Source organism: Syngnathus acus, chromosome 17 (genome assembly GCF_901709675.1).
Source record: "Syngnathus acus chromosome 17, fSynAcu1.2, whole genome shotgun sequence".
NCBI lineage: Eukaryota > Metazoa > Chordata > Actinopteri > Syngnathiformes > Syngnathidae > Syngnathus > Syngnathus acus.
Window position 1 is genome coordinate 11,405,461 of NC_051102.1, and position 23,946 is coordinate 11,429,406.

The following is a 23,946-nucleotide window of genomic DNA, read 5'->3' on the forward strand; positions in this document are numbered from 1 at the left end:
AGGTGATAATCATCAGGCCCCTTTGTTTGGTTTGGTGGTTTAAAAACGTTCTTTATGACTCATGTCAAAATCTATGCAAGAGTTCAAGTTCTTTCCTGAGCAATGCAGGACATTCATTTTGTCCGGCAGAGCAGACGTGTCCTCTTTCATCATTGATTCACTGGCAACTGACGCCAGGGACAGAAAAAGACAGGTCGGAAAACACACACACACACACACACACACACACACACACACACACACACACACACACACACACACACACACACACACACACACACACACACACACACACACACACACACACACACACACACACACACACACACACACACACACACACACACACACACACACACACACACACACACCAAAAACATCATTCATGTAAATGAATTGATGATGTCATCTGTGGCTGTTTATGCAGATACATTCCCCGTATGACACATTCGCCTCTCTAGCTTGCTTCCAAATGTCTTTTAGAGATCAGAGGAAAGTGGAGCTGTCGAGTCCCACAAGTGCTGACAGGGCGCATTCCCCCATCACTGATCAATGAGCCCGTTGGACATGAACACTTGCTCTTGTTTTCCTTCTCTACTGCGCTGTTTGGTCATCGTGTCAAGTGAATATTTTGCCAACATTTGGGTGGGGTGGAATTTTAAACATTTAGAAGGTCTCTTGAGAAATGGTGAATTGTAGTTACATTTCTGTATTCATTTTTTGGGCTTGTTTAATAAGAGCAACTATGGGAAAAGCATAGAATGGGAGAAATAGTAACGTGAATAATCGTAACTTTTTGAGACACGTTGCCTTGAATCCACAGAGAAGTCCGAATGCTGGAAATAGAAAAAACAAGTTGAGAATGAGCTGCAATTGGCCACACTCAATACGCAGGCTGCTGAACCGGTTTAACAGTTAGCCATTCGCTGACACCCATGTCACTCCCCAACTTAGGCCACACCTTTTAAAGGCAAACCAGTTCATACCCCCCCCCCCCCCCCCCCCCCCTACCTGAAGCCAGTGTCCGCCTCCTTCGTGAGATTGCTACCACGTGCTTGATCGTCCCGCGGGGGTCTATTCATTGAAACCAACGTGCTGACTTGATACTGCTGCTTCTCACTCTCTCTCTCAAGACAACGGAACCCGGGCCGGGAGGGAGCATCTACTACGGTCGCTTGAACTTCTGCACCACTCGGAGACATGGGGGATAAAAACGCCGGTAAGAAAGTTTCCTTCATGATGTTGTGTTGGATCATTCCCAGCTGCTTTGTGTTGAGTCAAGTGCATGCATCGGACCTGCATTAGGGGCGTGTGTTATGTTTGATACACAAAAAGAACCCAACAATGGTATAAAAGCCAACGCAGCCCTTAGCCGAAAAAGTCATTTAGGTTCACGATTTGATGTTCATGTTGGGTTAAGGTTTTGAAGCTGTTGCAAGAACTGCTGATCAGTGTGGCGGTGGTTAAAGGTAATACTCATTTGAAAACGACCATTTTCTAAAAAGCAGCAAGAACTTGACCTGTCAGAGGTCTCCACAGCCAGCCACTTGCATCTGTCAAAGGAAGTTGATGAGTTTAATTCACACCCTAATAATAGTGGCATATTGGTTCCCTGTTGAAGTGAGTTGACAATAGTCGTGCTTTGCCACTGTCTTGCAGGAACTACGTACTGTATGTATGTACTGGATGTCCAAGTCAGTTGAGGCACGTCAAAGTAGTACTTTGCTGCCATCTTGTGGCATCTTAGTCCTACTTTGTATGTTGAAGCGAGTGGGTTTCGTGTCGACAAAGTACTCTTTGTTGTGACATTGTAAAACCTTTTGGGGACACTACGAATGAGTAGCTAACTAACTTTGATTTGACATGAGATGCTGCCACCCACCCCCAACCCGACCTAAAAGCACAACAACACGGATGTTGGCATATCGCCTTCCTAGGTGAACTTTCTGTGCATTTATTGTGCGTGGAGGTGAAACTCGAGCTGTCTTATCTTTCCATGGTGTCATCACATGCAGATGAGTCTGTTCCGAACACACTCAGGTTATAGCAGGCCAGCAAAACCCTCGGGCACATTAGTTTACTGTATCTACGCTTTCTTGCAAACAGTGTTTAGTGCACAGGGGCAGGCAGTATAGACTGAGAGTTGAATATTCAGTACCATCGCTCGCTCGATCAGCATGCCTGCCCCTCCCACCTTCCTTCCCTTGCTCTTCTGCTGCTGCTGCTGCTGCTGCTGCTGCTGCTGCTGCTGCTGCTGCTGCTGCTGCTGCTGCTGCTGCTGCTGCTGCTGCTGCTGCTGCTGCTGCTGCTGCTGCTGCTGCTGCTGTTGAGACGTTTTGCTGACCTGAAACATCCTTTTATGTACATCGTGCCCATTACAATCGCAACTAAGCCCAAGGTCGATGGCTCCATCATTCTATTGTGCTTGTTTTCCAAACTTGTGCGAAACCTCATTTGTACATGCCGCAAATGCTGCATTGAAGTTAGTGCTCAGTAGTTTTGGCCATGTTTTTTTTTTTTAATTAGAAAAAAAAGCACCATTTGGTGTAGATAGTGGTTTTCATCAACATATCTTTAAAAAAAAATCATGGTAAGGCTTAAGAACGTAAACTGTCCTTTTAAACACATCGCTCTACTTTTGCCACCTCGGGCGGGCGTATATGATGGCTTCGCGTGTCCCCCCCCCCCTCCCTCCCGCACCAGCACCAGAACCACCACTCGCAGCATCCCCCCCCCCCCTTGCTCCCCTCCTCCGACCCCCCACCCCCCACTTGCTATTACGTCCGCTGCCGGTGTCGTACAATTGGAGCACGGCGTGCCGTCCTTGCGTTGCCTGGAGGTGGTGATGGTGGTGGTGGTCGTGGTGAGACCACCTCAAGATGCCTCGTTTTAGCCTAACGTGTCCTGCAGACTGTGCCCTTCCAAGGCTGTAGAGAAGGAGAGAGTCTGGCTGGCTGGCTGGCTGGCTGTAGAGAAGGAGAGAGAGAGAGAGCGAGAGAGAGAGAGAGCGAGAGAGAGAGAGAGAGAGAGAGAGAGAGAGAGAGAGAGCGAGAGAGAGAGAGAGAGAGAGAGAGAGAGAGAGCCAGGCTGGCTGGCTGTATACGCGATGCTGCCTGACCCTGCATGGCGTGCTGTGTTGTGCCATTGTTTGGATCGAGGAGGGCTGCCATCCAAATGAGAAATCAATGAGGATTCTGAGGCCATTCCTCCAGAAAGGAGCGCATATGCTGCAGTGTTTCTGTGGACAACGATCGAAGTCGACCACTATCACCGACGGTGAGAGACCCCCCCACCCCCCCACCACCACCACACACACAAAACCGCTTTGCATGCTCCTGTGGGGGGGGAAAGAGAGCGGGGATGACGATGAAGAGGAAGGCGGTCGAGTGGCTTTCATTCAGCGCGCGCGTGCTGCGGCTGAGTCGCTCATCATCTGGCCCCCCGCTTGAGTGTGTTAGCGCCGAGCCCCGCAGTCCTCTTCCACGCACACGCCAGTGCGTCGAACGCCCGCCCGCACGCACGCAGTGTCGCGCGCGCGCGGCAAAGTATCCCCAAAACATCAGCACCAAGGATAGCGTCGTACAGGACAGGCACCACAATAGGCAAACTTTTCACTCCTGCACTTATTGCTTCAATTGAGGATTCATTTCCACTCGTGCCATCTCAATAGCCCGCATGGGCTTCAAGTCTTTAGGGTTATCTTGTGGTCCAATGCAGCAACCAAGGTAGAACTTTTTGGCCAATTCCAAAAACAGTGAAGCGTGTTTTGTTGCTGCAGCAGCAGCAGCAGCAGCAGCAGCAGCAGCAGTGTTTTTGCACAAAGTCTTCCGAAAAACCCTGCTAGCCCAGAAGTGAAGAAAAGCTGACTAGAACAGCTCCATTTTTCAGGAGCCAATTGAAATGCTGGCATGTGATTGGTTCATTCTGGACCCGAGCACATCCACATTTATTAGGCTGTTCCCACGTGTAGGCGAGCACATGATTCCCATTTTCTAGATGTACGTACTCCTTTTGTCGAATCGCTAGGTCACGTTAATACAGCAGTAGAAACATATTGGAAATGACTATTGTGGTTAAATGTTTTCATCTCACAAAAGGCTGCCATTTGAACAGCGGCGTGTTGACTTTATCGTCATTGTACAGCGTCAAAAAACCAACAACACTTACTTTGATGGTGTTCAGTCCAATGTATGCCAGATGTTCTCCATTTGACATCAACAATAAGGCTGCCCTTATTCGAAATGACTTATTAATACAGCGGCTGACACCTTTGAAGCTTGAATGAAGTCATTGAATAAGGACAGCAGGAGTGACCTCCTGTGGCAGTAAAGGCTGCTGCTAAGATACCAAAGATTCCACTTTTCCCACTTCTTTTTGGCATTGAAAAGTTTCAAATAGTTTTGTAGTGATCTCCAAATGATCATCTCCACTCATTTCCATAACTATAAGAAGTAACAATTGTGCTAGACAATGTTCAAATCTCCAGTATCACAGTCGAGGTCTCGCTCAAAATTCAGGCCAGTCAATTAGAAGGAAGCGCAGCCGACTCCTCTGAGACAAGTGGACCAAAAGCAGCATGTTGGGAACAGCTATAGTTGCTATTTTTCCACACGCAGTCCTCAAGTTATTGTGTGTGTGTGCTCAAGTCAGGTTGTAAGAAAATTCCTATGCTATTTGTGCCCAATATGCAATCTGTGTCATGTGACTTGCTGGGTTCCTTATCTGTGAGTGCAACAATATATTTCCGTATTTGATTCTGGTGCAGTTATGTACCATTTTGCTCCTTTAGTTCTTTAAGGCCTATCCAGCAGTGCTTTGGCTTCATTTCATCATTTTGCCCTTTTCTGGAAGTTTTGTGCTGTCAGGTCATCCAATATGCACTCCAAAGTCTGTTTGCATTCTGCTAAGATGACAAGAATTGACTTTTAAATCCTGGTTTGGGGGTCAAACAAAAGCATATGAAGCGGGAAGTGCACCAAGTGGGCACTTTGCCAAAGCTGCGTAGCATTGTCTTACATTTGGACGTCCCCTCTCCTCTGTCCGTCCGTCCGTCCGTCCGTCTCCTCAACTTCACACCAGGCTGTAAAACGTCAATTAAAAGGCAGCTGGAATATTTTGCATGAATTATTATTTACTTTTGTGGTTGATTGCTAAATTGTGAGACGTTTGCATTGAGGCAGAGTGTGTGTTGTTTATTCCAATTGATTATGAGCTGGAACGATGCTTTGACCAATAGCTCCTCATTCGTACGTCTTGCCTACAATTGGCTGGCAAGAAAGTGAAATAATGATTGGGTGCTTTCTAAGTTAAGAATGAAACTTGGTCTTGGCCAAGTCACTGGACGACGCATGGAATGGTGCAAGTTTGCATTGAATAGCTAGCTGCGGTTTAGTCTTTCACCGCAAGGGGTCAGCAGACATAAAGAAAAGCGTTTTAGTATCACACTTGACTCGTATTGGTGCATGTTTGGTTCATTTTCTTCCTCATTTTCAAACACACGAAGATTCTAAATTTAACACTGCATGTGTTCACATTTATATGATCAATAGGCTTGTGGTGTATCGCACCGGGGTTCTTCTGTTATCAAGTGTCTTTGTAGCAAATGCCATTAAGGGACACACGCGCACACACACACACACACACACACACACACACACACACACACACACACACACACACACACACACACACACACACACACACACACACAATATATTCATAACATGTCTTGAGCCCACAAAAGCCCAACTATTCGTGTCAAACCTCATTCCGCATAAGCTAGACCACCTGGTCGTTATTTGGTCAATACATAGCACATTCGGAATGCTTTTCAATGTTATTGTTGTAAATGACCTATGAGACATTACAGGGGTGTCAAAGTCATTTTTGTCGCGGGCTGCATCGTAGTCATAGTTTCCTTCAGAGGGCCATTCTGACTGTCAACGCCTTCTAGTATATACAGTATAGGCGACGCAACAAACACTCGTTTTGAAATCAGAGATGAGCAAAAACTGTTCCGATATTTTAAATCGATAAATGCGAATGGAAATTGCTCGCAATTGTTCTATTTTCTAAAGTGAATCCAATTTGTAATTTTAGTATTGACACATGGAGTCCATGCACAATTTGTCTTGACGGGCCACATGAAATGATTTGGTGGGCCCTGGGCCGTGAGTTTGACACCTCTGCTATACAAGCGTTCAAATTCAAGTTTAAGTGCTTGTCATGTAAGAAAGTACAATGTACAGTAAATGCCAATGAAATGAATTGTGGCACGCTCTCGAGCCAGGAGAGGTCCGAGCCCGAATGCCTACCTAATGGTAAGTAAGTGAGTACCGAAACGGATTGTGTGCTGGATGGTGAGAATCAGCAAAGAGCTTTCCTCTTGCAATGGCTGCTGTAAATATCCGGAATCTTAAGGCGTGTAGTAGACACAAGCACTTTTGCACATACTGAGCTGGAATGGGCTCCAGTAACCTGGATTGTTGTTGCTAACTCAAGGTTCCATCATTTACAAAATGACAGGGGAACCGATCGTTTGTGGATTGTTGCTTGACTTTTGCACGATCGAGGCTCGACTGAAACTTTAGCTGCTGGCGACATTTATCGTTCACTTCCACAATAAGGAGGTTATTGATCCACCATCGCCTGTCTTGGTTTTGTCGCCTAAGCAGACGCCATATTGTGTTCTCTGTCTTTTGATTGTTACCGGAGGGCATCTGGCCAATTTGCTGACGACCAACGTGAGGATTTAGGCTGCTCGTCTTGGCCTTGCATTAACGCTCTCCGTTTTAGTCCAATACGCTTGGAGAAGTGCTGCCACCTGTTGATTGCAGCCCTGTCCAAACATTATTGGAGAGAAATCATCTTCAAGTTCTTGTCTTTATTGTGCAGAAGTACAGTTGAGGTGCTGATGAATTGGACGCACGTCATAATACACAGGAGTTTATTTGCACAGCTTTGAGATCCAATACATATGCCCTCGTATCATTCAAATTGGATGCGTGACCCTTTTTTAACATGCCAGATTCTTTGAGATCCAATACATATGCCCTCGTATCATTCAAATTGGATGCGTGACCCTTTTTTTAACATGCCAGATTCATCCAAATGAAGCGAGAGTGAGACATTGAGCAGCACCCTCCACCCACATTTGGTCTTCTTATTTATTGACATTTTTTCACCGACACTCATCGCCATGGCTATGTGAATTCCTAATACAATCACGTATGCTTGCGTTAAAAGAGTTGGAGAGAAAGAGGGAGTGGGGAGGAGGAGGAGCAGGAGCAGGAGCAAGAGCAGGAGCAGGAGGGGGAGGAAGAGGGGGAGGCGGTCTATGGAGCGTTCACTTTGTCTGTCGGCGATGGAGCACAGCCACAGCATCCGCGCGGCGAGACACGGCGAGGAATAATGCCGCTCGAAACTAATTGTTGCTTTTCATAGGAAAATATCTCTTCCTTCCTTCCTTCCTTCCTTCCTTCTTTCTTTCCTTCTCCACCCTCTTGCTGGATTCCACACATCTGCAGCACCCTTGATTGCCCGTTGCCATCGTCGGAACCGGAGCGTACGGCGTGCTCATCTGGGCTCCGTGCACAGCAGCGACCGTGCACACCCACTGCGTCTGCCAGTCATGTGCGTGGTGGATTAAAGACCGACCGAAAGGGACCTTTGTTTGCGCTCCAGACGAGGGATTGTTAAAAAGAAGCAGGATTGGGAATAACAGAAGGCAGAAGCTCTCCAATGACACGCAACTTATCAACACTGTTGCATGTCTCCACGGTCCAGCGGGTAGTTTGATAGCAATGAAGTCCCGACAGTGCAACAAAGTTCTCGTATATGGCGTGAAGATGCAACTGGAATCTCAATGATGTTCCGGACTCAGAGTTCCTCTTCAGCATGACATTTGGTTGAAGCGTCTGTTTGACACGCCGAATCTACCGTCGATTTTTTTTTTCTTTTCTCCGTCGAAATTCTGCACCAGCTTCCCCTCTCATCCGCACCAGACTCTCGGGTGTTTTTCCACTCGGTTCGGGGAGATGGCCGCGATCGCCAGCTCTCTGATCCGCCAGAAGCGCCAGGCGAGGGAGTCCAACAGCGACCGGGTGTCCACGTCCAAGCGTCGGCCCAGCCCCAGCAAGGACCCCCGCTCTCTGTGCGAGCGGCATTTTTTGGGGGTCTTCAGCAAAGTGCGCTTCTGCAGCGGCAAGAAACGACCCGTGCGCCGGCGACCAGGTCAGTGCGGCGCTCCGACCGCTACCCACCCCCGCCTGCGAGCGAGCGAGCGAGCGAGCGATGTGTGCAAACGGAGCCCTCGAAAGCTTAACCCAACCCAACCCAACCCAACCCTCCCCCCTGCTCCTCTCTTGAGAGAGCAGCAGAGGCGTTGTGCTGCAGTCACCAAATGACCCACAGAAGGTAGAAAAAACCCCAAATCCATCCACCTGTTCCATTCTGATGTCGAGAACATGTTTGGGCTGTGACGTCACCCCCTGATCAGAATGCAGGAGGAGTTTTCCGTCGTGCATGTGAACCGCCAGCCCCCCCCTCCCTCCCCAAAGCTCTAAGTCCAAATGAATGCTGATTGGGGTTTTCCAGAGGAGGGGGATAAGTTGCACCGCAGTGCACCACAAGGCTCTTTTCAGATGAAATGTTTTAATGGTAAATGTTTATTGCGGGAAGCATTACTGCAGTGAAGGCCTCGGTGATTAAGAGCTACTCCGCTTTTATTGATGCCACACGATAATTCCGTGTTGGTGCACAGTGATGTGAGTCAACCCATGGGAGAGTCCCGCAGACTGATTAAAAGCTCATATGGGATGAGCGCCAGTAAACAATTCCACTGCCATAAAATGCCAGATGAGAAAATGAGTTGCTCACTATTTGGCAGGTAGGTAACGCCACCCCTACTGATGCCTTGACATATTTTTGCTTTTCCAAGCCGATTCGCTGGACTTTTTTTCATTTTTTAAAAGAAATCCAATCTGCCTGTTTTAAAAGACTGTTTCTCCTTCTGTCCCACCCAACCACCCCCCCGTACTTCATAAGATGCACCCTCGAAACCTCCACAGGTGGCCCATAAGGGCTGCAGGCTAGGTCAGTAGCTCAGCCTCCATCCGTGTGTGCTGTGTTTCTTCTCGTCTCCACCCCATCTTGCGCCCACGTCGACTCACCCCCCCCCCCCCTCCTCCTCTTTTCGGGGCCGTCGGGGGTGGTGGTGAGGGACACGTGTAGAGGAAAGGGGGAAGCTTCAACACCTGTCTGATTGCTGACTTTTTTTGTCCTCTCATCTCTGTGTGGCTGTCTTTCAAAAAAGGTTTGGCTCTGCCTCCTCATTTAGTCTTTGCTTCTTTTTCTTTTTGGTCAAACCCTCGCTCCTCCTCCGAAGTCTGTAAATATTGTGTGTCAAGCTCTAGTGTAGGTGTACATTGGTGTTGATGAATATGGTGTGTGTGTGCGCGTGTCCCGCTATTAGAACAGGTGATCATTCACCATTTCACGGCCATGACACCATTTGTCAGCGTACCTAAATGTCTTGTCCTGTTTAGTATGAAGTACGTGTATGACCTTTTTTTATACCGGCTGCTGTCAGCCATCACACTATACACACACACACACACACTGGCAACCGTTACACTGTCTCTTTTTGTTTGTACTGCGCACTCACACCGTACACAATGTCGAATGATCGGAACCGATGAGCCAGTCGGCGATGGCCACGCACGTTTATGGAAGTGAGCTTATGGCGTGTAATTTAGTCACGCGTGTGCGCGGTCACCTCAGCCAGCCGATGATGGATGATGAAGGCTTCGTCCCGGGAATGGAAGGCCCCACTCCCGCCCGGGGCTAGGTGAGTTGGGGATTGATGTCTTGGTTGATGCACGGTTGAGTGAGTAAGATATGGACCTCTTCCACGGGCTCGCCTCTGCATATCTCTGATAGTTGTTTTATTGAACAGTTAATGAAAGAGCTGTATTATTTAACAGTGAAAGGCTTTACATCACTTAGCTTTTACGTTTCTGCAAAATGTGAGGAGAGTGCCCGACTGTATATTCACACAAAAAAGTTAGCGCAGTGAGCATCTAAAAGGATTGTGTGTGTGTGTGTGTGTGTGTGTGTGTGTGTGTTTGGGGTTTTCGTTGTCTTTTTTGAGTGTGTGTGTGTGTGTGTGTGTGTGTGTTTTCATTCCTCTGATGCTACACTTTGTTGATGAAAGTGATTCCTACTCTACCTCCGATTGTGTAATTAATATTTGGTGATGCCTACACCAGTTAATCATCAGCATATATATATAAGTCAGTTAATTTTCTGGAGCAAACCTAGAAAATATCTACTTTTTGTTATTGGCTCTGTCTTTCTATTTTATCGGAACAAGACAGTTCTTTTGACTTCTTGCGTACCCAGGGCAGGGGCCGTCTTCCTCATCTGATGCACAACTACTGTCTTGTGGTTGGAGGCACCGGTGAGTGATGTCTGCCATCTAGTGGTGAACACTGTTATTACAACTTAAAGACACACTCCGCTATTGTGAACATTTTTATTTTAAAAACTTAATTGAGGGCCACCTGCAGTGAGGGCTGACCTGTTATAGTCATAATAAAAACATCGTTATAAATAAATGATGTAATAGATTTTATATTATTATCACAACCTCAGTGCTGGTAATTGGTATGCAAATGGGTGGCAGGATCAAAGTGTGTCTTGACCTGAAATTGAGATGGAGTCTCAACTCTGGCGTATCGTCCTACAGAAACCATAGGATGAGGTCGCAGTGGCTACGTCCACTTTTTTTTCCTTTTTTTATTGGTTCCATTGCAACATCCCTCTTCTGTGCCTGCAGCAGATGGCCCACGATGAGCTGACATCAGCTCGACATAAAAGTTGGGAAAAAAAACACACCATGTTCACTCGTCTGGATCCTGAGCCTTCAGCTCTCGAGAGATGTAGTAAAAGAAACCGGGAGCTCTGCTCTGCTCGGCTCTGCGTTGCTTCCCTCGAATGGATCGACCTCTAAGTTGGTTACGACTTTGAAGGACGACCACTCCGATTTTCCAGAATGTGTTGCACAGTATACGCGAACTGGAAATACTCCAAGATATTTCACTGGTAGCTGTACGTTGGGATCGTCTTTCAACTCTTCTCCCATCTTCTTTTTTTTTTAATTTCTGATAGCATTCTGCCCCTTTTGATTGGCAGAATGTCGTTTTAGGCACGCCCAGCCCATTTATGCATGCCACCCTACGTTCCTGTGTGTGACACAGCCCTGCCTGAAATAAGTGCAAATGTTAGCACAAATCTGCTGTGACAAATTGCATAATTTGTTCCCTTTGTCAGCCGGAGAATACAAAATGATTTGTTTTGTTTGTCTCTGTGCCCGAAAAGGCTCATCCATTGCGGGGGACAAAAAAAAAATCATGACTAGCCTTAAACCTTATCAAACAGCCTCACCCTGGCATTGCCAGATGCCCAGTCGTTTTTTTATGTCTGATCTCCGTCCACCCCCTCCCTCCCTCCCTCCCTCCCTCCCTCCTGAAAGTGTTGAACGTTTTCAGCAGCACCCTGGCGAGGCACCAGATGACAGTCTCAAAGTTGGAGGTCAGTCAGGGTTATCGGAATGAAAAAAAACTTCTCCAGTAAGAAATAGCGCTGTCAGAATGTGTCGGTTCAAAGCGCTTGTTGAATTTCCCCTGGAAGCAGATGCTTCACAGTGGCTGCAAATTCGATCATGGAGGGAGGGAGGGAGGGAGGGCTTTCATTAACACAACAGACGTTTTATTGCAATTCATTATTGGTGAGCAGCTGGCAAGGTTCACGTAAGTAAGACATTGAGATTGTATTTACATTCAATGTATGCTCTACACATTTTCTTCTTTGGTGTACACCCCCAACCTTCATTGTAAATGATTTGTTTATTGTTTGCACTATGGAAATGTAAAAAAAAAATGGTTTCAGATTTTGGTTTGTCTGACATACTCCTGCGGGGCCTGGGGGGCTTGTGGTTTGGCCCAATGTGTGTGTGTGTTTGCGTGCGTGTGTTTGCGTGCGTGTGCTTGCGTGCGTGTGCTTGTGTGCTTGCGTGCGTGCATGTTGCAGAGCCACAGCTGAAAGGCATCGTGACACGACTGTTTAGCCAGCAGGGCTTCTACCTGCAGATGAAGCCGGACGGAACCATTGATGGCAGCAAGGACGAGAACAGCGACAACAGTGAGTGGCGCCTTCGCATCACTTTTTGGAAGAAATGATGGTGTAACTAAATGTGATGAGAATGAGGTCACATGGTGCAATGTCATTTTAAAGTCCGATATTGGCATAGATTCAAATCTAAGCCTTGAAAAAGAAATCCTTTTCCACATGTGCTCTAAACAACTGTTGCATTCCCTTTCCACTCTAACTCATACGTCGTGATTGTACTACGTCCATATGATTTGAATTGTGATGATGATATCACTTTCCTCCCTAGCACAAATGCGTTACATGGGAATGTTGTTGTACTAAAGTTTACCCTCAGCTCAGGCGGGAAATCGTGCCAAAGCTTTCGGACCCTGACAGCCTTCTGGTGGACACAAAAAGCTCTCGCTGTCTTGCCTGCCAATTGTTTTGTGGATAAGAACCACTTGTGCATTCATATCAAGGCAAGTGAAGGATTACAGGGCAAAGAGTTAAGTGAGAAACGTTTGTAAAGACCTTTGTGCGCTCTCATTTTTTTGTTTCTCTTGCGGCATCTGTATTCTGGTGTTTTTGTAGTATGATGAGGGCTTCCCCGCCTTGAGGTCATCCTCCTTGTTAAGCAGCCATGTCAGCCCAGCCCAGCCCAGCCCAGCCAGGGATGAAGGGCCGCGGTGAATAATTCAGCCAGCCGCATGAAACTAAAAATACCGCCGTCTCCGTTTGTACCCAATAAATAATTCTCCATATGTGGTGCCGCAGTTTGAAGGTAGAAAGAAGGGGAAGGGAGTGCTGGCACAAAGACTTTTGGATTCAGATCCAGCACGGATGGATGTATTGATTGAAGAATAGATTAGCCCTCTAGCCTTGAACCGTGCTGCTTTCTGACCTGCGGCAGGCAGACGGAAACTGTCATTTATTCTGCAGAATTGGTAGGACAGAAGGGCCATGATGCAATCCAAAATTCGTGAACATTTTGGGGGATTTTTTCAGCTGTTCACTAAACACAGGTTATTAAAAAAATCAATGATCAGAAGATCAATCAATTGATCCAATCTATTTGAAGAACTTGAATCATTTGCAAGGATGCCCCCTCCCCTTGAAAAGAATCTGTTTTTTTTCCCGTTTTATTTCATTATTTCAAACATCTTTTTTTTTTTTATTATTTAAAATGATTGAATAGAAAAAAAATCTTTCTGTATAAGCTGACAAACTTTGGAATATTGAAGATGGCAAGTGTGACAGCTTGTTAACGCTGAAGACTGTGAAACCTCATTCGATTAATTAACTCCCATTTTAGAAATCAGATCCGTTATTCATTTGATGAGCATCTCTCGATGATCTTCAGTAATTGCTGGCGAAATACATTTCTTATTAGTCACGACACCTTCATCTGTGTCAAATGCTCAAAGGTGATCAATGGAATGAAACCAGACTTTCGAATCACTTGAGATTCCGATTTGGAACACTTTCCCTCCCGACCTGTGCGATTCTGAGTCGAAATACTTTGTGCTTTTTGAAAAGCTGGAAGACCTAAAAGGACTCTGATGACGAGAGCGGCGGACACTTAGGCCTTTGCCATGTGTGTGCCTCAAGGCTACGTATGCATTCCAATAACAGTTGCCCGTGTGAATCGGCTGCGTCAGTGGCCCGGGGGCACATTTCCACCATCGACGCCGTCGATATTTATTGAACCAAATTGAATCTCCTCAGAGGACAGTCTTGCGTTAGCACGTCTGCCCTCGTCCCCCCCCCCCCCCCCCGGCCTTATCTGATGTTCCCCATAATACAGGCGGGAAAGCAGCAGTGCATTGACAATGTCCCTTCACACGCCATCCGGAAGCAAAGTCCATGAAAGTCACAGTCATGTCCTCGCTGGCATTCAGTGGAAGTGACGGCGCAGAGATAGCGATGGCTCTTAGATATGCTAATGGAGGCCGAGAAGAAAATTGCTTCCAGAGTGACATTTTCAGATAACCAATGACCTGGATGATGATGATCGTTTCTCGTAAGCACTTTTTTTTCTTTTTTTTATCTCTGCTGCCATCAACATCCGTAAGGAGCGTTTGGGTCATCTTCGTGAATGTCCTCCACGATGATTTGAATATTAAAACGGGCTGCCATCACGGGGCGTCTACCAGGATTTAACAGCGGCGCTTTCTAACGGCCTGGGATATTTCGACACGAGTCAGTTTTGCTCGTCTCTGTTTTAGCGCGGCGTTCCGACACTAATCAGCGTCGGGCGATAACGACGCTGAGGCGCCTCGCTTATGTTGCGGAGTCAGTCGAATGGGATCAAAAGTCGCAGACGTTATTGCGAGAAAGCAGAATAGCTGAATGTCAGAGTGCCGTCGTCTTTTAGTTTGCGCTTTTTGTAGTTTTTACAAATCGTGATTTTTCTGCTGTATGGAACTATTCTGGAGCTTTCACAGCGTCACTCTGTCAGCTCCTGTCAATCAAGGGCAAATCCTTGTCAACCCACGACATTTGTCTTCAGCTACACAACGCCGCAGGTTCATTTTAGCCTTCCGACGGTACCGTTGAGCCAATGCGCTCATCTTGTTTGACAAGAAAATGAATGAAGCCATATCCAGCCTTGCCAAAGCTTTACTCTAATGCTCCTCTGGCAGGTGGCTGCGCTTGCCATTGTTCACGTCTTGTTCCTTTGGTTTACTTGACTGCTGTCAGAGTGCCAGAAAGTCCGCTCACAGAGAGATCAGACACTCTCATGCCAAGGAGAGTTAAGTGAAAACTAAATTGTCTTCTTTTGTCTCTTTTGTGCCTGCCTGCCTGACTTTGCCTGTGCAGCCCTGTTTAATCTTATTCCCGTGGGTCTGAGAGTGGTGGCCATCCAGGGAGTGAAGAGTGGCTTCTACATCGGCATGAACGGCGAGGGAATGCTCTACAGCTCTGTAAGACTGCCCCGCGCACTTGTGTGTGACCAGCATTTACTGTATATTTTCAGCCCACGTTTTGTTCTAGCCTCTTTGATGAATATCCAGCATTAGAGCCCTCGTGAAGTACTGTTATTGTGTTGTTGTGAGCCACCCTAACCCTCACCCTCCCTCCCTCCCTCCCTCCCTCCCTCCCTCCCTCCCTCCCTCCCTCCCTCCCACTTTGTTGATCAAGCAGCACGGCGGCGCTTGTTCTACATTTAACTCCACACCGAGGTCAGGACTCGTCGTTTCAAATGGCCGCCTCTCGTCATATTGACTCACTGTAGAGTTGATCTGTAAACAAAGGTTCCGCTCAGTTGTTGTTATATGCACACCATTTCTTTACTCGCTTAAAATGACCAGTGGGATGCGATTGCATAGCTAAATTGCTCTCAAACATTTTTTTGGATCATCTATTATTATGAAAAAAAGTTGCTATCAAACAGTGTGTGGTATCCAAGGACTTAGAAATGACACTGAGGTGATCCCATGACATCCGTCCATCCATCTTATAAATAACTCCTTCGGGTTGTGTGTCATTTTACATTTCGTATGTACCGAATCCCCACGTGACTAAAATGATTCCACTCGGTTCCAGAAATGAACACGGCGGGGGAGTGAATATCACGCGAATAGATTTCTTATGCGGCGTAAGATGCGAGAAGTGCGCAGGCGAGTGTGGGTTGCCGATCGTCGAGCGGGGGTGGAAAGAGTCACGGATGTCATATTTCATTTCGCCGCCTGTTACAGTGAGGATGAAAACACGCTTCTGTAACACACTGGATTGTTTGACATGCAGCGGAAATGAAAAGGCGGCTTACGCGCAGATACAGTAGAGACATACTATCCCTTGTTAACATGCGTATATACGTAACTTCCAGTCTCGTGGTGCCGAGCCCAGTTGGAAATTGCAGGGAATGAAGAAGGAAAGAGACGGTCGTGCTACTTGCAACCAACCCATCTGGTCAAAATCCTCCAAAAATATTTGAAGGACAGACCGGCGCATGTTTGATTGCTCGTACCGATAAGGGAGCAGTTTTATCAAGAGTGAGCCGGGCCCAGATGGCGTCCATTTTTCGGTGGCGATCCGGCAAATTTGTATCATTTCCCATCGGAGCGCACTCGGAGCCCTTGCGGGGTTCAGACAAGGACGTAGAATAGTACGCGTGTGCCGACGTGACTCATCGGGCTAGACGGATTTCATTCAGAACTTAAGACACGTAAACAAGCTCCCAGCGCCCGTCAGTGGAATTCATGTTAAATAGCGCCCAGGTCGTGGTGTGATTCATTGAAATGACGCCAAATTGAGCACCCGGGCCTGCGTGCACCCGCTTCATGAAAGTATCATTTGTGTCACGATTCTTATGAATTACAAGCCGAGCCGAGCCGTGCCGCGCCCTGGTGAGTGCCAAATGGCAGCTTCCAGCCTAACAGCCATGACACTTCATTCATCCTGTTAATGATCCGTTTTATGGGCCGGTAAATGCAATTTTGACCTTTCTGGCCGTGCAGTAGAAATGTGCATTTTTTTTTTTTTTTTTTTTGCCGTAAGTGTGTTTCAATTAAATAGACTAAATGCACTTTGGTGAAGTCGTTGGAATGGGAAACATGGGAAATGTGCATGCATCAGTAGGCAGAATGCACACGCTGGACTTATGAGCCTTGTATGGTGCTCATAGATGGAACGAAATTAGCATATGGATTGCAAAGGGCATAGATGAGCATCCAATTATTCAGCAGTACAAGATATCTGACAATTTACTAGGGCTGAGTGATTTTGAAAAATAATGAGCCGGTAATTGCGATATTTTCCCCCCCCACGATATTGAGAAATTATTATTATTATTATTATTATTATTATCCTTGATTTTATTATTATTATTAATTTTCTTCCCATATATATATTTTTTAACAAACAAGTGATATGATAGGTTTATTACAATAAACAACATCAGATTTAATCTTAAAAAATGATTTTTTTCATAGGTTAGGCTTATGTTAAAATAAAGGCCAATGAAGCATGAATTAATGAACGCAAGTTAATTTGGCTCCATCCTTAGTTGTTAACTAGCTAAAGAAGAAATTCACAACAACAATTTCAGCATAAATTAGATTGCCACAACGTGATTATCACCAAACAATGATACGTAAACATGGAGTGCCCCTCCCTCTTGAAAATGGCATTCTACTACATTGCGGTGTCAATTTGAATTTGCTAAATGGCCCAGCCTTAAAATTGAGCGCGGGCTTGACGTTCTCACATTTCTGACACTGCGGCCATAAAACGTTTTGACTTTGAATGCAACTTGTGTTTCTTATTGTTTGCCTGCTCTCTTATCTGACAGGCTGTTCATCTCTCGGCCCATCTATGCTATGGGGTGGTTCTCTTCTCCTACCGTCCGTCATCTCTGCCTCTTAAATCTCAAGCATACGTGTCTGTCTGTCTGTCTGTCTGTCTGTCTGTCTGTCTGTCTGTCTGTCTGTCTGTCTGTCTGTCTGTCTGTCTGTCTGTCTGTCTGTCTGTCATCCCTCCTGGGAGGTGGTTATTGAGGGATATCCTCTTCTTTTGGTCACTGCTGCTTTTTCTGTCTTGTTGCGGTGTGAGATTTTAGGAAGCCATTTTGGTGCTTTCTTTCATCAGTTTAAGTGGTCGCCGTTGATTGGCTCCAGCCCTATTGAGGCTTTTGCTGATGAGGCTGTGGGTGAGCGCGCTCGATATTGCTTTTAGCCCCGTTACTGTGCGTGCGTGCGTGCGTGCGCGGGGGCCGAGCGGCTACAATGAAGAGATCCCTTCCATTATTCATAAATTCTTCTCCATATGACCTAGTTTGCTGTTGCCCAGCACAGCAGGAACGGGCACCCTATAACTTTATTATCATCAAAGCTAAAGGCAGGCTATCCGTCCGTCCGTCCGTCCGTCCGTCTATCCATTCTATATATTGATACTATATATTGGGACTATAATCCCCCAACTTTGTCATTCTTTCTTCCCATCTGTCTCCATCTCCTATATTCATCGACATATTTTGGAAATGAATTTGTTGATGGCTGGATTTTTATTTTGAAATATATAGGGCAGATCTATGTTGTCATACATGGGTCCAGGATTTTGGTGAGCATCTGGCAAAAGGTGTTTAGTCACTTGTGGAATTAGTAGAGAACATCCGAATGGTTCCAAGCATCTGTTTGTCATCCCCCATTTCCCAGGAAGTCGACTGCAAACTAACAAACAGATGGACAAGCTAAAACCAAAAATGCTTCTTTGAATTCTCTTTGGTGGCAGGCAGTCTGTGCTTTCTGTGAGAGAGTTTTAGGGACCCGTACCAGCGACATCATTAGCAAAACAGTGGCCCAAGACTTTTGCACGTTTGCTATCATCCATCTCCATTCGGCCACCCATCCAGCTCGGCGGGCTGACCGTCCGTCCATCCGTCGAGAGTAACTGCTCCTATTCTTTTTGATTTAACCGGGGACTAAATCCACTGCGTCTTCTTTATGTAAATGACACGTCACAGTAAAACCTTCAGTGAAGGTCCTAAAGGAGGCGCGAGTCAAAGTTGTGGAAGGTTAGAGCGAGTGGTTACGTTTTGTTCAAGGTAAAAATTTCGAGTCATGAAACGCTGCTTTGTCGTTCGTGTTTTATGCGCTCTTGTGCTTCGGGGAACGTTTGGTCATTTCAATCATGAATCAGTATGCTTGGTTATAATTGGTATAAAGCTTGCGCTGAGATCTCCAGATTTGATGGGAGATGCATTTGTTGAGTGTTGGACCAATATTATTTCCCAAAGATTATTCAGCAAGTAAAGTCTTTTCTTCCCCCATTCAGCTTTTTTTCTTCTTTGACCATTGGGACATTAGCACGTGTTTGTGCTTTGGTTCCAGTCATTTATCATCACTGTCTTCTCTGCAAGGCCATCAGCAAGGTCAACCCACAACCGCATGCTGACTCTTTGGTGTGAGATGGAGAGAAGATAAACAGACAAGTGGGGAGTTAGAGAGAAAAAGGGGCGCCGGAGAATATACTGTACGTAGTACCAGTCTAGACCGTACCTGACCTGAATTCTCTCCAGAATAGGAATTGGCCACCTTGGCTATTCTGTGTCTAGCCCTGGGATTTTCTTCTCGCTGAAACCTTTTGATGGCGTGTGCCCAAATTGAAATTGAAGTCCTTCCGGAATCCTCTGCAGCTACTTACAAAGTCACCCATATGTCTCGGACAGTGTTTCCCAACCTTTATTGAGCCGAGGCGCAAATTTGACCCCCCCAAAAAAACGTATACAGTATGAGCGGCATGAAAAAGCGAAATTCCAAAATGGCTCCACTTTTCTTTGTAGCACGACCATCTCCGCTTCATTACGTATTCCTCTCAGGCAAAGCAAGTGGCTGGCTGAAGCGTTTGCCCTGTAGTATTTTCCAGTGCGGCGAGTGTGTTGCACGCCTCTTCATTGTGTGCAAATCCATTAAGAAGATGACATTAATGAGAGACTGCGACCCGCGTTCCTCACCTCATTTTTCCCACTCAGTCATCTGCAAACAAGGTGCGCTGTCAGACTTCAAAGTCACTTACTCTGTTGTGCCCTCATCCTTCCTTCCTTCCTTCCTTCCTTCCTTCCGTCCTTCCTTCCCGAGAGCTTTTTTCTCTGCACGCAACACACTGGAAGCCCGAGTCATGTCCTTGGGAGGGGACGCTGTGGTGTGACTTACTGCCAGGAATTCCTCAAACATCCAAATGTATTTTAGTACAATATGTTTTGTACGGTTTGAGAATTGCTGCTGTAATATGCTTGACCTGATAACAGATGAAGACGGGCCGATGCCTGATGGTGTGCATGGTCACCGTCTTCCCTGCACGCACGCACACACACACACACATATGTGCTCGCCGCCAGACAGACAGACAGACAGGCAGGCAGGCAGGACACGACCCACTGAGCCCCAGCCCGTATTTTTGCAGTTTGACGGAATGTCCGCAGGCTCCCCTCGAAGCCGTCCTTCCCCCCGCCGCTGACCCGCGAGAGGTGTCCGTACAGCGTTGACTTGGGTGACCTCACCTTCCCAAAGTCCTTTCCGGTGCTTGCCTTGCATGCTTGCGTCTTTTCAGAACAAACGGCCAGTGACTCAAACTGTTGCTGAGCTGTGAAATGCTTCGTGAGCACACTCGCACTCACACACACACACACACACACACACACACACGTGTTGTCTTTAGACGACATATGGCGGTCTTTATTTTTAATTAGTCCATACTTTATAAGCCCAATGAGATGAATGCACACAGCTAAACAACACAATTAGCTAGTGAGTACTGCTTATCTCATAGCTGAAATGGAGATCAAGTTTTATTCCTTTGGGCGCATTTAATTAATGTGAATGTTTGCAGTTTGTTGTACTGCCCTCAAGTGGTCAGAAACACTATTTGGTTTTTTTAAAATCAGGAATCTAAATAGCAGAAACACACACACATACTCGCACCCCCCCAAAATGGCTATTGAATGACTAAGAGCATCACAGAAAGGGCACAAAAAGCACAAATAGGTGAGCTTTTCAGAAACAGGTTAAAGAAATCATGAATTTGTGAATTATTGTAGACCAGAGGTGTCAAAGTCAAGGCCCGGGGGCCAGATGCGGCCCGTCATATCATTTATGTGGCCCGCGAAGACAGATTTTGCATCGACTTTGTGTCATTACTAAAATTACAAATTGTCTTCACTTAAAAAAAATAAAAATAGAGATATTGCTTGCAACTTGTCTTTTTAAAATATTTGAACAGTTTTTACTAGTCTCTGATTTCAATCATAATGGCCCTCTAAGGGAAACTACGACTACGATGCGGCCCGTGACAAAAATTAGTTTGACACCCCTGCTATAGTAGACTATTAAACTGAAAACCTATGTTCATATTTTTTTAATTGTGCATCTAATAAAATGTAACAGGCTCAAAGAATGTGTGAAATTCACATCCTCAACCTATTTTATTTTCTTACCAGCTCAACTTTAATTCTTTCTGTGGCTTGACTCACACACACACACACACACACACACACACACACACACACACACACACACACACACACACACACACACACACACACACACACACACACACACACACACACACACACACACACGCGCATTCACGGACGCACACACACACACAGGCACGCACACATCCTCGCACTCACACACTTTACAATGCACGTCGACACCGTAAATTGTTACCTCCAGTGGGAATTGGAATTGGACAACTTTAAAAGGGCACAGAAACCTGCAGGAGATAATGCAAACACACAAACACAGCCCCCCCCCCCCCCCCCCCCCACACACACACGTATCCTGCTCTAAAATGCGATTAGGCTGTGTAAAAGCAATCCAGCTGTTCTGCATGGCTACAGCTATCTGCACAAATACAACATGACTCATTTCCAAGGTGTCTTCTTTTGATAAACAAGGAGTGTATACATTTAAAAAAAAAAGTTTTTGGGGGGAATCACCAAGCAATCAAGTATGTGCCACTCGGCAGAAGCGACTGCTGTTTTGCTATGTCATGGCTGGTGGCTTCATATTTCATAACTAGGCAGATAAGAAAAGATTTACGGGGTTGTTTCATTTCCCACTTCATGCACTCCAAAGAGCCAAACTATTTGTATACAAGCCATTAAAAAGTGGATTTTCCATAATGTGCCTCCAATAAAGTAAGACAAGCAAAAAAAAAACCCAAAAAACAGAAAAGCAAATCCTCCGTTCCGCTGCATCTATATGCACCAATATAACTTCACTCATTTCCTGTCTGGTTTGGATAAAGACGAGAGCCGGGGTACGTTTTAAAGCTGAAGCCATTTATGCTTGCTGCTTTGAGAAATTCGCTCACAATGCTGTACGTTTTTTTTATTTTTTTTATAAACCTTTCCAAAAGCTTTTAGCCATTTTGATTTGACCGGGTATGTTGACATTGGACTGCATAATGTCGATGTAAGCCAAGTCGAGTCACGAGAAAGTAAAAGCAGCGTACCAGTGGAATGCCATCCATATAGAGAAGTCCATTTGAAAGACGCAGTCACACAGAGGCCGTGATAATACAAGCATAACATTAGATCATGATTTGCTCCTCGGCGCTGTCATGGCAGTAATGCCCAACACAGCCTTTCCATCTTTCCCGCCCGCGACTCATTGACTTTCTCCTTGACGTGCCGCTTTGATGATGATGCGGAGCGATACAAATCTTCCATTGTTGCTCGGTATCTTTAATAAGAGCATCGTTGTGTGGCACGTGTGCTTGTGCGTGTACTCGCGTGTTGTGTGTCTCCTGACCTTGCTCCTTTTGAATGTGGAAGGCTTGTCGCACTTCAAATGAATTCAATCAGATTGACTTCAATTCTAAATATTTGCTCTATCTTTCGATATGAATGACATTGTGATACATATTTATTGTAGTCTATGTGCTCGGCTCTTACAGGAAATGTTCACGCCAGAGTGCAAATTCAAGGAGTCCGTTTTCGAGAACTACTATGTGATCTACTCGTCCACCGTGTACCGACAGCAGGAGTCGGGCCGGGCCTGGTTCCTGGGCCTCACCAAGGAGGGCCAAGTCATGAAAGGCAATCGGGTGAAGAAGACCAAACCTTCTTCTCACTTTGTACCAAGGCCCATTGAAGGTAACATGAAAAGAAAACCTCGGACATTCGATCGATCGTTCATTGTATGCAGTTGCTTGCCGTCACCTTTTAAGGTCGGAATGACAAAATGAATGTCCACTCCAGCTCAACCGTAATCGTAAGACAACAGCTATCGAAAAGAAAGATGCATAAGCATGACAAGAGCGACTTTAAAGCCACACACCCAGAAGTTATTTTCCACTAGATCAATGTGTCGACTGCATGCATACATGTATCAAATCGGTTTCAATAATCGTCGAGCCCCTGTCGACACGTTTGCCGTCACTGTTGAGCCTGTCTCCCTTCTTTTTCTCTCTGACACTCATGCTGACAATGAGGCACTCGAAAGCAGCCACATCAGCTGACTTTGTTCTGTTTCCTCGAGAGCTGCTTCATGTGTTCTAGTTGGGACACTTGACATTCTATCCTAACGGAACTCTTCTCCTTGTTTCTATACACACACCTTCTTCATTTGTCATCCCTCTCAGTCTGCATGTACCGCGAGCCGTCGCTGCACGAGATCGAGGACAAACACCGCTCCCGCAAGAGCTCAGGGACCCCCACCATGAACGGCGGCAAAGCAGTCAACCAGGACTCCTCATAGCGATGAAAGGGAGGGGCTTCCACTGAGGGGCTTGGCCTGAATGCCCCCACTCTCACCTCAAAGGGGAGGGGCCGTAGGAAACTGCCCGAATCGTATGCACCATCGCTGAAATACGTAGAGGAGGAGGAGCTATTACTGTACTCGTGACCAGAAGGGACAAATTCTGAACCCTTGCCTGTGAAAACTTTTAGAAGAATTACTATGAAACAGAGTCAAACTATATATGTATATCTATATATATCAACCTTTTCAATCAGGACTTGACTGATATTTTATGCAAGAAGAGCTGTGACGCAATGGATCAGAGGCCTCTCCTCACACAAACATCTCTCATTTACATTTTAAATGATGCTGTGGGGGGGGGGGGGGGTCGTTGATTATGTGCTGACTTTTGATAAGCATTCTTTTCTAAATACTCTCTTGTGTTAGATTTGCCAATAATAAGCAGTCCATCAATCCAGCAATGCGCACCATGACAGCTTTTTTTTTTCCCATTGTGGGACTTTCAACGTTTTTTCCTCATGGATTAATCTTGAATCACCAGAGCTGCTCTGCATGAATGTATTTGCCGATGTAGTCACAAGAGTGCTTA

General features: G+C 46.1%; 1 protein-coding gene across 4 annotated transcripts; it reads left to right on the forward strand.

Moving 5' to 3' along the window:
• Positions 1-1,111: 1,111 nt before the first annotated feature.
• Positions 1,112-23,809, forward strand: fgf12a (fibroblast growth factor 12a). Of its 4 annotated transcripts, XM_037275827.1 has the most exons (6): positions 7,304-8,232; positions 9,046-9,093; positions 12,091-12,201; positions 14,971-15,074; positions 22,552-22,750; positions 23,239-23,809. In XM_037275827.1, exons 1-6 carry the CDS (start codon positions 8,037-8,039, stop codon positions 23,352-23,354), a joined length of 774 nt encoding a protein of 257 aa, XP_037131722.1. In that variant the 5' UTR covers positions 7,304-8,036; the 3' UTR covers positions 23,355-23,809. The 4 variants fall into 4 exon arrangements, with proteins under 4 accessions (XP_037131726.1, XP_037131725.1, XP_037131722.1 ...); XM_037275831.1 differs by lacking the exons at positions 7,304-8,232; positions 9,046-9,093 and adding an exon at positions 1,112-1,219; XM_037275830.1 differs by lacking the exons at positions 7,304-8,232; positions 9,046-9,093 and adding an exon at positions 3,063-3,276.
• The last annotated feature ends 137 nt before the right edge of the window (positions 23,810-23,946 follow it).

Bases quoted from the DNA above. Each gene is read 5' to 3' on its own strand.
- fgf12a (XM_037275827.1), top strand. From the start codon at position 8,037: ATGGCCGCGATCGCCAGCTCTCTGATCCGCCAGAAGCGCCAGGCGAGG. The intron at 8,233-9,045 runs GTCAGTGCGGCG...GTACTTCATAAG, and splicing joins ACCCGTGCGCCGGCGACCAG to ATGCACCCTCGAAACCTCCA. The intron at 15,075-22,551 runs GTAAGACTGCCC...CGGCTCTTACAG, and splicing joins AGGGAATGCTCTACAGCTCT to GAAATGTTCACGCCAGAGTG.